The following is a 15,834-nucleotide window of genomic DNA, read 5'->3' on the forward strand; positions in this document are numbered from 1 at the left end:
TCAGGAAACAAGTTTTATTTCCAAACCCCTAGGAAAGCATTACAAATAATGGAGATAGAAACCCAAACCAAACCCTGAAACAATTGGCCGCGGGATCGCCAAGACGACCCAGCCAGTCACGGGGGTGGAAGTAGGGGAGATGCATTCTAGATGGGGAGCTCACCCTGGAGCCTGAGTCCATGTATGAGTGTGACTACTCCGGAGAAGGGGAGCTGGAACCCTGAAATCCTCACCCCACCAACCCCAGTGTTGCCCTGATGACTGGGAGGCAGAGAAGGTGGCAGCACATGAGGGCGGGATGTTACCAAGTCCGACCTTGGCATTTACTGCCTGCTCTGATCCCCCACAGTCCATAAATAAGTTACCCTGCATATGTCAGGGCTTGAGCTGGGGGAGCAAGCAGGATAGCCATCGCCTCCGAAGGAAGAGGCAGGGCAGCCCCAGCACTGGGCAACGCTACAGGAGAACACAGTCTGACTCTTGTTTGGGCCTCTGCCGACGCTCTCCGACTTGGCGTCCAGACGTGGCTCCTCTCCCCTGTATGGGATTTAACAGTGGGTCACTCGTCAGCCTGGACAGAGGTTCCAGATGGACGCGGGGGCAGGATCTGGAGGGGCGGTGGGGAGAGAAGATGGGACCCGGACAGGAGCACCCGGGCATCACAACACCGAGTGTCTGTCCCGGGCGGAGCGTGGCGGAGCTCTGGCCCGTGGGAAGGGGAAGGCCCCCCGATCAGCTGGGGGGAGGCCCGCTCACCTGCGGGGAGGCCCGCGCCTGCGCAGGCTGCACTGCTTGTTGCTGCTGGTACTCCTCCTGCTGCAGCTGCTGGGCCAGCTCCAAGTCGCTAAGACCCAGCGCGGCCTGCGGCTGCTGCTGCAGGGACAGGGCAATCAGGTAGTCCTAGAGAGAGGCCGACAGAACAGGAGTGGTGAGGTCGCTGGGGCCTGGGGGACATTCAGGCTGGCTTTAGGTTTCCAAACGCATTTTTCTTCTTCAGATTCACGAGCTCTTCCTCCGGAGCAAAACCCACAGCCAAGTACATTCTGTGTGGTGACCGAGAACACACTCCAAGCACGGAGGTGGTCCAGAGGTGACAGGAAGGTGGCACAGGCGTCACGTGTCATGACGTCTACACGAGGAGACGCGTGCTACTCGCCTACATCGAGGAGCTGCTTAGCAGACGGGCTCTCCGCACCCTTCCCAAAGAGCCCACACACCTGGTCTACCTGCCGCCGCTTTTCGGGGGAGCCGCTCCCACCTCCGGCTCCAGGCCCCTTGCCGAGGGAATGACTCAGGTGGAAGTCAGAGTCGCAGAAGCAGCTGTCTCCATCCACGTTGTGCAGGCTCTCCCACACCACCTGCTCCTCCTGCAGAAAGCCCTGGTCGGTGACCAGTAGGTACAAGTGACTCTGCAGAGAAGAGGACGAAGTTCGTCGGCGGGATAGCTGACCCAGAGGCGCTCTGCTGCCAGGGGTGAGCTGAGGCTCAGAGACCGTTTGAATCGTCTAGTGTGCTAGCTAGAGCGTGTCCGTGTGAGCACACGTGTCCCTTACAGTTGTGCGGCCGCGGGGAGAGGGCCGGGATGTCTGCTATACAGTCAGCTGGGTGTGAGCGTGCCAGTCACTGTGGTCAAGTGTGAGCCCTCGGGGCTGGGGTCCCACACAAGATGCTGCTTCCTACCCTACTTCTCGTGGGTCTCTGGGCTCGCTTGGTGGCTATGAGGATAAATCCCTTCGAGAGCCAAAGACCTTTCCCTCTTCCATTTAATTCCATTCCCTTCCTGGGAGAGGACTTTACTTTTCTGTCCCACTGAGGGCAGGCTGATTCCTTAAGGCTTGCTTTGGCCAATGAGAAGGTAGCAGAAATGACTCATGTCATCTCTAGGCAGAAGCATTAAAAGCGCGTGCATGGTGTCCCTCTCTGGGTCCCAGAGTGAAGACGATGTGGGATAGAATGGCAGCCAATCTGCAATGACCATCCAGCATGAGAAATAAACCTCGGCTGTGGTAAAGCACAGGGATTCTCAGGGTCATTTGTTACCTGAACTTAATGTACCCTATCCTGTCTGACACACTGACCCGGAAGAAAAAACCACGAGGAAGGGATAGCAACCCCCGCTCTCCTCCCCCCCCGCCCCCCCGCCATCTCCAAAGCCTCATCACCTTGTGCTTAGTCATGGTGCTAAAGTGGTTGTTTCGGAAAAAGACGCTAAGTTCACCCTCCTTGGCAGCGGCCGTTAGCTCACACAGTCCATGGTAGGTCAGCTGTGCTGCGGCGGTCTCCAGAAACTGCTCTGCAATCAGGCCTGTCAGAAGAGCACAAAATCGGGGCACGAGGGGTTTGGATTCAATCCGATGTCCACAACAGGAAGAAGGATCACCCAGAGAGTCCCTGTGAGGAGCCCTAAGGATGGTTCTGAGATCCCCCGAAGCCTGGCTGTACTCATTCATCCAACAACAGTTACTGAGCGGCTGCCTTGCGCCAGGCGCTGCTCTAGGTCCTAAACGCAACAGCCAGTTCCCCAAACTCTCGCTCATGGGGTTTCCACTCTAGGGGGATGTGGTGGGGGGAGACAGACAATAAACAATAAACCAAAGTAGCCACCATTCCCTCCACGTAAGACCCACAGGAGAGAAAGCAGGGCTGTCACCTTCCGTCACAAGGTTGGTGTCACTCGAGTGCTTGCAGGTAATGATCTTCTCCACCAGCTGGTTGTAACTCAGTTTCCCAACCGCGCTCACAGCCTCAGGACTCTGCATGGGCAGTGGGGTGGGGTGGTACCAAAACAATGAAGATCTTTTTAGGAAGGAAATGAAGCACACCCACAGGACTGCAACCCTATAACCAAAGGTTCCTGAAACTTTCCATATCTGAAGAGCTGACCTTTTTGCACATATGGTTTGCCTGTATTTGAATGTTACCTCTCCCCCCAAAAAGGTTAAAATTCAAGGAATTCTGTACTGAGTCCAGCCTCTAAAGCCTATTCCCTTTCCAAGCCAATCTAATCCCTAACTCCCTAACACCCACCCCACAAAATATTGCTTGTCTGTCAGTTTGAGCTGGATAAAAGTCTCATTTGGGCCATCCCACCCTCACCTGTGGATCAACAAGCCAACCATGGTACAGAGGTATGCCTAGGAGGTCAAAGATACTGCACTCAGGAGTGTACTCAAAATCAGAGACCCCTGTGAATCGCACGTTGACATCCAGACCCGTGGCCAGTTTAGGCAACACTGTCATTGCGTCGTCCACATTCTGGGGTTAGAAAAGAAAATGATGCCTATATCACATCGACACGTTATACATCTTCAACTTACACAATGTTATATGTCAGTTATATTCTAATAGAGCTGGGGAGAAAAAAGAAAATGATGGCTACTCTAGCCTCCCCTCCCCTGACTCCTAGCTCCAGAAATAACAAATTAATCCTGTTGCTTTTCTTCCCTGGTTCTCTTACAGGCCACTCCATTCCTCCCTTGCCTCAACCCTTCTTCATCTTATATAAAGGAACATATTTTCTAGGACAGAGATCTACCCTCCCCCTGCAGAAGGAAACCGTCGTTCAAGGGCCCTTCCTGAGAAGCAGAAGAACGGCTTCTCTTCAAAGCCTAGGTGTCCCCTGACAAACCGGCAAACTCCTGTGGCCCCAGACCTTTGCCTCACCTGCTGAAAATTAAGCTGAAGTCCCTCTGACTTCTCCTGGGGCTTGATGGACAGGAGGCAGTCTCCTACAAGACAGGACCCCTCATCAGCTTACCCCAATTGTGCCAAAAGCTGGAGAATGGTCATGGACCGCAGACTTTCAGAGCTGGAAAGAGCCTTAGAATCTAACCCAGACCTTTCACTTCTCAGAGGAAGAAATACACTCACGAAGGTGAAGGGCCCACCCAAGGTCACACTGAAAGCTCAGGGAAGAAGTAGGGTTACAATCCCCGACTCCTGACACCTTGATTTTTGCTTTTCATTCCCCAGCCTTGCAGAGAAGCCCTGTAGACCTTCACCCTCCTTGCCACATCAGAGCCCCAAATGGGAAGTCCCTCAATATTCTGGATTTCTGGCTGAGTGGAAAGTGTAACCTCTTGAACCTTCTGTGTAATTCCTCTCCAAGGCCTAATCACTCACCAAGATGGGCCATGAGCTCATCTGATGTGATCACTTCCTTCTGAGGGGGCAGCTTCACCTGGAGGTAGACGGGGTGACCAAAGGGTTAGCCATGTGTACATTTTCCTTCACAGAGCACTGTAGGAGAAGTACATAGAAGGATGGGGGGAAGGGGAGGGCGTGGTGGGAAAGGCAGCTTGCAACTGCAGTGAGGGAATGAATGTGAAGTATTGTGAGACATTTGCACTTGCTAGACAGTAGAAGATACAAGAGCAGGACAGAGAATTGTTTTGTTTTGTCTTATCTCACTTGTTCAAGCAGGAGAAATACAGAGAATAATCTGGAAAGTTTTGCCTGGTCTGAGAACAGCAGCATATTCAAGGAGGTGGGTCAGGGAAGAGGGCTCTCCTCAGCAATTTCTGAGCCCTCATCCAAACTCCCTCTTACCTTCCACTGAAGAAAGAGGATGTTCATGATGGCAAGGAGAGGGCAAGGGCCGTTAGTGCTCTGGGTGATGATGGGTGTCCGTTCTCCCTTCCAGGGGATCCACTTTACACAGTAGAAATCTAGCTCAGGCTGTCGGGCCCTGGGGGGCAGGGGGAGCTCCTGGGGCCTGGAGCAGGCCCCCACTGTCTCTACCTCAGGCTGTGCCCCGTGGGCTGGCCCCAGTTGATTTGAACTCACATCAGGTGGAGGGGACTCCAGGTTATCCTGGCCCTCGGCCGGCAGTGAAGCTGGGTCTGCTGGCTCCTGTTCTCCAGCCGCCCCATCAGTATCTGCAGCACCCCTGTCCTGGGGGTGCTCATCTGATTGTGACAGGACCTCACGGTTCTCAGGGCTGACTGCTTCTGGAATCTCGGCCTCACCAGAGGCTGGAAGCTCAGCTTGATGGTGTTCCATGGTCAGAAGAGGTCAACTGAGGGGCACCAAAGGACTTTCCTGCCCTCAGGGAGTTGCCTAATCTAGGCTTGGTATGTAACAAAGAGACCAATCCAGTAAGAAGGAGGTCATTGGGTTGGAAAGCACACGAACCCAGAAAAGTCCTATTAAAGGACTATAGTGTGGAAGGCTAGATGGTGTCTACACAGTTACTCCTGGCTCCAGGGAGTGCGTGTCTTTCTCAGATGGGAAAAAGGGCCGCAGCCTGAGCTCTTTTCACCTCTCCCTTGCTGTGGCCACATGGGACCGATGAGGGTACAGGGCTTTCAGGTTGAGAGGAAGGATTCTGGTGGGACTGAAGTCATTGGATGGAGTCAGCCTTCCCTGAAATGATAAGGACAAGGAATGGAAAAAAGGTGGAGGGAAAGGGAAAGTAAAAGGAGAAAGACAAAAAAAAAAAGACAGAGAAAGAAATGTTAATGTTGACCCTTGAACAACAGGGTTTAAACTGCGCGGTTCCACTATAGGCGGATTTTTTCTGTAAATATATGAACAGTACTGTAAATGTATTTTCCTTATGATTTCCTTTTTTTGTATAGTTGACAGACAATTTACATTAGTTTTAGGTGTATTCCTTATGATTTTCTCAATATTTCCTTTCCTCTAGCTTCCTTTATTGTAAGAATATAGTATACAATGCATATAGCATACAAAATATATTTCAATTGACTGTTCATGTTTTTGGTGAGGCTTCCAGTCAACAGTAGGCGATTAGAGAAGTCTGGAGGAGTCAAAAGTTATACGTGGACTTTCAACTGTATGAATGGTCAGTTACCTAACCCCTGTGTTGTTCAAGGGTCAGCTCTACTAATGGTTATTACTACAGTCATCTTTAGCTCACCCTGTAACAATCAGCAGGTTGGTAACCGCCACCATAGCCAGACGGTGGCCACTCCTCCGCCCTACACCAAACCCCGCCCCCCGCCCCGCCTTCCCCGCCAGGCTGTTCACTGATCGCCCAGAGTCCGCACAGGTCTCCTCAGGGTTACCTCTTCTCCGCTCCACTCCAAGGGCGAAAAGTTTAAGTCACAGAGTGCTTGGGGTGAAGAGTGGAGATACTGACAGACGGTATCATATCCCAAAAGATAAACACCGGTGAGAAAGAAGTCTTTCTCCTCAAAGGACTCTCCTGAACTTGACACAATCCCAAACCACAGCAAAAAGGTTTTGGGAGGGGCTTCCTGTAGGCCCAGGAGGGGAAATGGAGGCCTTGGGGATTTGAATCAGAGACTGGTTCTGTAAGTAACTTCAGCACAAAAACCACTCCCCCCACAAATGCTGTCAGTAGTAAACTCTTGACAGCCGGAGTTGAGGTAGCGACTTCTCTTCAGTTCCTCTCTGCTCCCCAAACAACCTAAACCCAGAGATACTCTCTTGCTCATTCTTTACACAGAAGGTGACAATGCTGATTATTGGTTTACGTGAGAAATACTCGCTCACGGGGCGCCAGGGTGGCTCAGTTGGTCGGGCTGCCTACTCTTGATGGTGGACTCAATTTTGGCTCAGGTCATGATCTCGGGGTTGTGAGATCGAGCCCTGTGTGTCATGGCTCCACGCTCAGTGGGGAGTCTGCTTGGAGATTCTCTTGAGTTCTCTCTCTCTCTCTCAAATAAATAAGAAAATCTTAAAAAAAAAAAAAAAAGAAAAGAAAAGAAATACTCCCTTGTGATGAGCACTGGGTGGTGTATGAAGTGTTGAATCGCTATACTGTACACCTGAAACTAATATAACACTATATGTTAACTGGATTTAAAATAAAAACTTTATTTATTTTTTAATATTTTATTTATTTATTTGACAGAGAGGCAGTGAGAGAGGGAACACAAGCAGGGGGAGTGGAAGAGGGAGAAGCAGGCTTCCTGCTGAGCAAGGAACCCGATGCGGGGCTCGATCCCAGAACGCTGGGATCACGACCCGAGAGAAGCCAGACGCTTAATGACTGAGCCACCCAGGCGCCCCTAAAATAAAAATTAAAAAAAAAAAAAAAAGGAAATACATCCTCTACATTTATCTACCCACTTCCGGGAATGTTCTGTCTATTCCCACCTAGGTCATCTTAGATGTAAACCCTGGACCTGTTTAACCTGTTCTCTATCAGCACTAAGCATCGAGTCTGGCACAGACATTTAATTAAGGCTGTGGATAGCAAACAATACAAAACCATAAACCCTGTCTCCTGGAGAACATCTTCCTTCAACCTCCTAGCTCCCCTCTCCCTCTCACTTGCGGCAAGAAAAGGAGAGAAATTAGACTTGTCAGAAATCTTGTCTTTTCTCCAGCTCCCTCCTAACCTGACACTATGCTTCCTTCTCATAAAGTGGCAGGAATTCAGGACTAGGTTAAGGCCTGGGAGATGAAGTTGAAAGGCAGAAAAATTGCCAAAAGAAGCCTGGTCACCCAAATTGATCCTCTTTCTGCTTCAAATATAATTTATGCTAGCTGCATCTCATTTACAAGTTGTTCATTCAGAATCAGACTAGCAAAAAGTTCCTGCGCACCTTACACCTTTTTTCCTCTCTTGTCTTTTCCCCTCCCCTCCCAAATGACAGTTAGGCTGAGCCTTGGAAGCAGAAACCAGAGCCCGAGGAAGTTAGAGGAGCTTGGAGAAAAGCAGTGTTCGTTTCTTATCTTTTCTGTCCCATGATAGAAATGATCAATAATTAAGCGGGGGTTGGGTGGCTGGCTGGGGAGGGGGGTGAGCCCAAAGGAACCAGGTGCTGGAAACTGGAGGAAGCTGGGTCTCCGGAGAAACTGGGCAAAGCTGAGTGGGCTAAGTCTTAAGAGATGGAATGGAGGATGTCCACTCTACAAGGTGACTCCTGGTGGGGTGGGCACCAGTATGTCAGAGCAGGAAAGGATGAGGGGGAGGGCACTCACACAAATCCGGATTTCATTCTTTTCCTCTTCTTTTCTCAAGTCCCACGCATTCTCTCCTGCTGGAATTATCCTCTGGCGGTGGGTGAGGGAGTTAAAATAGCCCTGGCCCCTCCCTCGCAGCAGCAGTAAATAGCCAAAAGTTGGAAGAAGCATATAAAATGGGCGGGTAGCTTCAATAACACACGCACACCCCCAGGAACTTTCCCACTGCAATCTCCTTCTCAGTCTGGCCCAAATCTTCATGCAACTACGGGTTTAAAATTTTGCCCCCAAGTAAGTCAACCACCCCTACCATGCCCTGTCTATTTGCTTGCAAGCGAGAGGGGGATGTTTTCATCAAACGAAGGAAATGAAGGGACCAAGCTTGTCCCTTTTACAAGCTCGTGCCTCCTGCCTTAGCTCCTCTCAAAATCCAGACCTGTAGAGACCAAAAGTGGAGGGACATTCCATGTCACCTCCCCAGAGCTGCAGAGGAAAAAGAGAACTGGGTGGGGGTGGAGGGGGATAAAGGAAATGGTTAAAACAAAGTTTTTACCTTAAAGAAGTGGGTGCTGTTCCAGGACTGAGAACCAGGGTCCAGCCGTGGCAGTTCGGTGAGGAAGGTGGCTACAGTGACCCCAGCTGCCACAGCCCCAGCTGCCTTCCAGCTGTCGGGGCCAGAGCTTGTCCGGGTCTACACAGGTTTATGAGCGGCTGTCCCGGCTTGCTCGTGGCCACTTCCGGACTCACGCCCACGACTGGGGTCACCAGAGGAGGGTGGGGGCGGGCAGGAGTGCAGCTCAGGTGCTCCCAGGTCGCTCAGAGCATCTGCAGGGTTCCTGAGTTGCCGAGTCGAGGGCGTGCACTCCAGGCCCGGACTACAAGCTGATCTCCAAAGGAAGTTTGTCGTTTTTCTTCTTTCTTTCTCTCTCTTTCTTTTTTCCTATCGGGACAAAGAAAAATTAGTCAAGGACGACCTCCCTGGAGGAGGAGGGGCTTGCCCAGCACTGGAGAATTTCCATCAGGGCTTTCTGACCTGGTCAGCAGCTTGGTGATCAGTAGCGAGGGAGAGAGAAACAAGGAGAGAAAAACAACAGACCCTTTCTCTTCCCTCCGCCTGCCGCGGGAAGGGACGGAGCGCTTGTGCCTCTCTGGTGAGAACAGGGAAGAGCAAGTGCCCTCGCTGAGCGCGGGGAGGAGCAGGACTGGACAGCAGCGGCTGGTTGGATTGGGGCTTTCTCGGTGGGTTTGGCAGGCCTTCGCTATGGATCCACAGAAGCAGGGCCAAAAAGCATGATATCTGCATATTTACTCATTTAAAGTTAAAAAAAAACCCTGCTACTTTCCAGGGCCTTACTGTATCTTTGGTTTTTTTTTTTTTTGGTCTAGAAATGGAACTGGTTGGGCTGTGCGCTGGTGGTACAGAAGGTGTGGAAGACTCCCCAGGCTCTGGGAGGAGAGGCAGCAGGGAAGAGAACTAGCTGGGCAAGCAGGAGATCCAACACCCCTGTGCTCTGGTCCTTGTTCCCAGCACAGGCCTCAACTTCTCATGGGTCACCTCCTTTCAATTCTTGGCGTGGGGGGGGGGTGGGGAGCAGGAAAACCTGGCAGTAAGAAAAAAAGGGGTGGATCAATAAAGGAGGGGGCATTTGATGATGAGAGTACACTTATTTGCAGTACCCTGCACTATGGTGGGGCTGGAAGGTGGCAGTTAAGGGAGGTTGGAACCCAGCTCCACATTCTGAAGGGCCCTCCTAACTTGACTTACAGGGCTGCCGTAGGAGGAAACTTCAAGCAACTAGGAAGGCTGAAAGGGCAGTTTGAACAATTAGAGAGGCAGGGAGCAAAAAAGCCAGGTTACAACAGCCCAGGGAAAGGAAGAGACATTTGCCAAGGCCGGAGACACAGACTCCTGAGTTGTACAGAAAGTAGCCCCAGGAATTGGCAAGAGACCGCGGGTATTAAGTAAAGAAGAGGAGTCAAAGATTATTCTAATGTTTTTATAACACGGACAGCAGAAAATTGGCCGCCATGGGTCAGTTTGGTAAAGGGGAGAATTCGAGAAAGGAGGACTAAGAACAGTTTTTGCCTTTTGTAATTTAAGATGTCAACCACATGCTCGGTGTACTAAATGGAAAGATGCTATAAGCCTCGCTCGAGAGGGAAAGTTCAGATGCCACAAACATAGGTTACTGTGACACATATACATTCTCTCTCAAATGAGTAATCTCGGAAAATTCTCCTTTCCTCCGTTCTTGGGGCCATTTCGGAACTCCTGGACTACGTTTCCCAGGACGCCCTGCGCCACGCCCCACTTCGCGCCTCTGGGAAGGGGGTCCCGTGAGTCTCCGGGCGCAGAGCTCCGCCTCCGCCGCTGGGGGCGGGGCGACGTCAGACTCCAGGAGCGCCGGATTACGCACTTCCTCCGGGGGTTGGGGCCGAATCGCTGTGTGGCGGGTTCGAGTCCCGCCTCCTGACTTTCGCCCCTAGCCCCTGAGTCCCGGACGGGGCGCGTTCGCCTGGTAACCTCTCCACGGCCAGGGGCAGTGGCACACCTGGTACTTCACCATGGAGGACTACCTGCAGGGTTGTCGAGCCGCTCTGCAGGTAACGAATCCCAGTCTGTGATCGTAAGGAATGAAGCATGAGGTCCAAAAAGAACGAAGATTTGGGATCTGGGGAGCCCCAGTGGTGTGTGGGGGGGGACACGGAACTGTGGGGAGGGGGCTTGGGATCAGATCAGGCTTGGGGCCGGAGGAGTGAGGAACGAGAACCTAGCTCTGGGGAATGCTGCTCAGTCTCCCGGTTTGGGGCGTCTGCCTTTGGGGTCTCCCCAAATGCTGGGAGGAGGAATCGTGGGTCTAGGACCTGCATCTGAGCTTCTGCTCGCTGTCGCCTGGGTCAGTTCCGAGGGCTGTGCCGCCGCCTGTCGTGCCACGCGAGGTGTATTTATCCCTTTCTCCCCGCCCCTCTTTCAGTTCACCACTCAGCGGGCCTCCTTAGCCATTGGCCTCCAGCTGAGCCCTGGGGGTACGAGGGAACCTGTGCCCCCGGCCTCATTGCCTCAGAAGAGCTGTTTCTGTCGGCGGGCCGAGCTCATTCTAGAGTAGAGAATCATAACGTTTTACTTTAAATCTGTTCTTAACCTACACATGCTCAATACTGCAGGCGTATCTGTTGTTGACCCAAAGCTTGCATTCCTTTGCTTCCAGTTTTCTTCTTTGGCCTTAACGCACATAAATTACATAAGAATCCCCCCGCCTAGAAGGGATAAGCGCAAAGTGTGTTTGGAATCAAAACTATAAGCTTGACTCCTGAATACTTTGTGGCTTATTTTTGGAATTCTGAGCTAGTTGGAATCTCCCAGCCATGCTGACTGGTCAGGCAGCATTAGGCTGCTATTCCCAGTTAGCAGCAAAAAACTGACAAGAGAGAGGCTCTAGGTCACCTGGCCCCCCTACTTCAAGTTACACTGCCCAGGTGGAGACCTAGACAGATGGTTGACAATGCTTTCCTTTTGAAGTGTCTTAAACTCTGCAAATTCCCCTAGCCAGTAGATTCTGGTCTTTAACAAATCCTAAAAGTCACCTATTCCTTCTGTGGACTTGACTGCTGGCATAAATGAAGTATAGGGGCAAAGGACAATTTTAATATTGCCAACTGCACCAAATTTTTCCTTGTGAAATACAAATTTGGGGAAAGTTGATTTAATGCATAGGGCAATTTGGAACCAATTCGTTTTGGTACCCCTGATTTACACCACTGGGAGCTCATTGGAGGACCAATGAATCTTTGTGGCACAGTTCTGAGTGCTAAGCAGTTGGAATTTCTTCCCCCATTATAACCCAAATGACGGGTCTCCTTTCCACCATTTGGTAAAGAGCCCTTGGACCCAAAATCTCACCAAATGGCCTTTCATTGCATGCATCTATGTTTTAGAGTCTCCCCAGGTTACAACGTATCTCCTACAGCAGCATGAAGCTGAAAAATAATGGATTTTTCCAGTATTGCTGGTATCCTGACCTTTTTTTTTTGCCTGGATTCATCTCTTAAGGAGCAAGATCTAGATCTTTCCTTCTTTTTTTTTTTTTTTTCTTAAAGATTTTATTTATTTACTTGACAGAGATAAAGACAGCCAGCGAGAGAGGGAACACAAGCAGGGGGAGTGGGAGAGGAAGAAGCAGGCTCATAGCACAGGAGCCTGATGTGGGGCTCAATCCCATAACGCCGGGATCACGCCCTGAGCCGAAGGCAGATGCTTAACCGCTGTGCCACCCAGGCGCCCCTAGATCTTTCTTTTTCCAAACTTGTGAAGGTGAAGTTGTATCTTAGAGTTGTTCTTATCACACAGCCTAGAGAAATGAGGCTGGGAGAAATGAGAAAATTGGACTCTGGAAATGTTAGTGGAGGTGCTGGTGGCAGGACATACAGGTGGTCGCCAACAATTTAGATAGCATTTAATTACAGAAGTGGTAAATACACACAGTGAAAAAACCTAAATAACAAAAAAGATAGGAAATGAAAAAGAACAAGATCTTTTTTCTTCTCCTCATCCAGTTCCCCAGAGGCTGCACTGTTGTTTCTTGTGTAAAGAAAGACATGATTGTCTAGACAGAGACTCTGTTAAGTGTGAGGGCTTCCGTTAAGCTATGTTAGCTTTTCGGGAAATGTGAATGCTTGACTTTTACACAGGATAGAGGCAGCTGATAACCAGCCAACTCTCCTGTTGATATCATTTTTTTCCCTGGCACCTGATACCAGAGAAATTTTCTACAGCCTCTGCCACAACGATAGTAGGATGTTCCATTTAAAAGAAATCCTGTTGAACTAAAGGTCCTATTCATGGTGACTCATCTTTCACTAGTAGTGGGGGGAAAACCTTTGCTTCAGGGTGGAGCCCCATTCAAGTGTAGGTATTCATCCCGCAGCCTTCAGACAAGCTGTGTTGCCTGCGCTGCTCAATGCGTGAGGCAGGAATCGGGAGTGGCTGGCTGTCCTTCAGACACTTTCGTCAGTCAGTATCGTACCATGTTCTGTGCTGGGAGGGCTTCTCTGTCTCTGGCTCCCTGTCTCCTTTTTTTCCTCCCTCATTAACTGTTTTGTAGAGGAGGCACCAGACCATGTGCAGCTTCAGAAGGGAAGTGGCTGCCTTTGCCAGCCCTACAGCCCATCCTCGCTCCCCGCATTGAGGTCACAAAGAGCATCAGGATATAGTCATTGTGACTAGTGGTTTTGGGTGTTTTTTTGTTGGTCGGTTTCTTTGTTAGGAAGAAAAGTTTGTATTGCCTCGGGGCTCTCAGATTGTATTTCTTCCATGGGCAGCACAGGTTTCCTCATGCCCTAAGTAGAGCTGTATCTGCCCTCCGCTCTTCCTCTGATGGTCAGAAAAGCGAGGCTGTTTGGCTTGTGCTTTCAGCTGGTGGAGGATGGGGTGGGGGTGGGGGGTTAAGAGTTATACATGTTTTTCCTAAATGAAGAGGAGAAGGGTGCCTTCTAAGTTGGGCAGCCCAGGACAGTTTTAGTTTATTCGGACATAACTATTTACTGCACCCCTTTTCATTCTCAAAGTGTCCCTGTTGTTTAGTCGCTGAAGTCATAAGCTATATTCGAGATTAAGATACATGCCCATGAAAAGATAGCGAATTCCTTAAGGTAGGAATTCCATGCGAAAGCCACAAGGGCTGGAAGCTGGAGGTCTGGAGGAAGACGATTGCTCTGGCCTGGGTGGTCAGGGAAGGTGACACAGACGGTCTTTAGGTGCCGTGAATGGACCAGGAGGGAGGGACGGGTAGAGAAAGAGGAAGATGGAAGGCATTTCATCTTTCCAACTATAGAGTAGGCTATCTCATTTAATCCTTATAACAGCTTCACGAAATTGGTTACAGTATTATCATTTTTATTTATTTTTATTTTTTAAAGATTTTATTTATTTGACAGAGAGAGACATCGATCGAGAGAGGGAACACAAGCAGGGGGAGTGGGAGAGGGAGAAGCAGGCTCCCTGCCGAGCAGGGAGCACCATGCGGGACTCGATCCGGGACGCTGGGATCATGACCTGAACCGAAGGCAGACGCTTAATGGCTGAGCCACCCAGGTGCCCCAGTATTATCATTTTTAAAAACAAAAATGAGGCATAGAGAGGTCCAAGTCCCACAACAAGAAGCAGAGCCAGGGGAGGGGGTGTGCGTCTGGGTGGCTCTATCGGTTAGACTTGGACTCTTTGCAGGTCATGATCCCGGGGTCCTGGGATTGAGCCCTGCATCGCATCGGGCTCCTTGCTCAGTGAGGAGCCTGCTTCTCCCTCTCCCTCTGTTGCTCCCCCTGCTTGTGCTCTCTCTATCAAATAAATAAATAAAACCTTTAAAAAAAAAAAAAAAAACAGCAGCAGCAGAGCCAGGATTCAACCCTAGTCTGTGGTCTCTTCAAATGGCAGTTCTGCTGCTTTCTGACAGAGAAGAACAAAATGTGCCAAGGGCAGAACTGGGAGCATGCACAGCACGTTTTGTGGGTGGTGAGTAGATCGGACAGGCTGGGGTGATGGTGGGCCCCAGCAAGGAGAGGAAGGCCACCACAGCCCCTGCTCCGTCCTGTTCCAAGCCATGGCAAAAGTCCCAGAGGATTCCTTTTGTATTCATTCCTTTTGGGTACTCTCTTGGCTTGCCTGAGCAAGGGATGAGTTATTCACTTTCCTGTGGATTTCATTTTTCCTCAGAGTCACAGAGGTGTATGTGGTCCCTACGTTCTGCTTTTCTGCTTGGCCTTCTCTCCACTCTGGGGATCTGACCGGTCCTGATGCAGCGGAAGCAGCACTAATGTGAGGACTTTGGGAAAGTTTCTTCGGGGGCCCAGCTCTAGGTCTGTCCCGCTTGCTCTGCCTTTTCTCCGTTCCTCGCCCCTTTTTTCTCCAGCGTCAGGACCATATGGCCATGCGTGTTTATGATACAGCGCCCTTTCTAGGGAGCGTGGGGCCCGCCTTACTGCTTCAGTGAGCACTTTCTCTCTGCAGCTACTCACCTCAAGTGCTTTGTTGTCACTTTGGTCCACAGCCATCTGGGCGGTTCTTGGTATCCAGGAAACAGGGGGGCTTTCTCTGGTACCAGGAGGAGGAATTGCAAGTTACAGGAGTTACTGTAGGACTGAATTCTCGTATTATGTAGGAAAAGAGGTAATATTGAAAATCTCTGCTCTCCCCTACTGTTCAGTATGAGCGGGTCTGGGCTGCCACCCATGTAATGTAGGCTTAGAGAAATGTGCAGGGAAGAACATAAGGGCAGACTTTCCCCAGAGATCCTTTCTGCAAAACCTTGACAGGTAACCTCTGCCTTTTGTACTTCTCTGGAGGGTTGGGAATAGGAGATGTGGGAAAAGGTGGGTTTTGTTTTTTTTTTTTTTTAATATAGATTTTATTTATTTACTTGACAGAGAGAGAGCACAGCAGGGGGAGCAGCAGGCAGAGGGAGAGGGAGAAGCAGGCTCGCCTAGCAAGGAGCCCATGCTGGGCTCGATCCCAGGACCCTGGGATCATGACCTGAACCTAAGGCAGACGCTTAACGACTGAGCCACCCAGGTGCCCCAAAAGGCGGTTTAAAAACAAAAACCAGGGGCGTGTGCCTGGCTCAGTCGGAAGAGCAACTGACTCTTGATCTCTGGGTTGTGAGTTTGAGCCCCATGTTGGGTGTAGAGATGACTTAAATAAATAAAACTTAAAAAAAAAAAACCACTCTATCTATTCACTGGATAGGGCAATTTATGCCACCAGAAGTCTTGTAAAATTGTACCTTTCTGGCTGTAGCTTTCTGGGAGAGGGAGGGGAGTGGGTAACAGCCAAATAGGCAAGATGATTCTAGGTTTGCTGAGATTCCCTTTCCTCGTACAGTTACATTACTTGATAACTGTTAATTGCTATGTTTTGCTCCCCTGAACCCCTTTACTACTTTT

At 50.3% G+C, this 15,834-nt stretch overlaps 2 protein-coding genes across 8 annotated transcripts in view; one reads left to right on the forward strand and one right to left on the reverse strand.

Annotated features, from left to right (window-relative positions):
- On the reverse strand, positions 1-9,091 carry MINDY1 (MINDY lysine 48 deubiquitinase 1). Of its 5 annotated transcripts, none has more exons than XM_034654232.1 (12): positions 8,933-9,042; positions 8,453-8,839; positions 7,918-7,973; positions 4,549-5,364; positions 4,123-4,180; positions 3,664-3,728; positions 3,097-3,255; positions 2,651-2,753; positions 2,163-2,305; positions 1,218-1,409; positions 757-900; positions 1-537 (listed from the first exon to the last, which is right to left on the reverse strand). In XM_034654232.1, exons 4-12 carry the CDS (start codon positions 4,999-5,001, stop codon positions 457-459), a joined length of 1,398 nt encoding a protein of 465 aa, XP_034510123.1. In that variant the 5' UTR covers positions 5,002-5,364; positions 7,918-7,973; positions 8,453-8,839; positions 8,933-9,042; the 3' UTR covers positions 1-456. The 5 variants fall into 5 exon arrangements, with proteins under 5 accessions (XP_034510123.1, XP_019655332.1, XP_002919399.1 ...); XM_019799773.2 differs by having other exon boundaries at positions 7,918-7,989; XM_002919353.4 differs by lacking the exon at positions 7,918-7,973 and having other exon boundaries at positions 8,996-9,091.
- PRUNE1 (prune exopolyphosphatase 1) overlaps positions 8,997-15,834 on the forward strand; it is a 19,955-nt gene continuing 13,117 nt past the window's right edge. For all 3 annotated transcript variants that reach the window (XM_002919325.4, XM_019799771.2, XM_019799770.2), the window contains exons 1-2: positions 8,997-9,138; positions 9,286-10,503. In XM_002919325.4, coding sequence (XP_002919371.1) covers positions 10,465-10,503 — 39 coding nt within the window. In that variant the 5' untranslated portion in view covers positions 8,997-9,138; positions 9,286-10,464. The remainder of the gene's footprint in view (positions 9,139-9,285; positions 10,504-15,834) is intronic.

The sequence above is a fragment of the Ailuropoda melanoleuca genome, chromosome 2, assembly GCF_002007445.2.
Source record: "Ailuropoda melanoleuca isolate Jingjing chromosome 2, ASM200744v2, whole genome shotgun sequence".
NCBI classification, from domain to species: domain Eukaryota; kingdom Metazoa; phylum Chordata; class Mammalia; order Carnivora; family Ursidae; genus Ailuropoda; species Ailuropoda melanoleuca.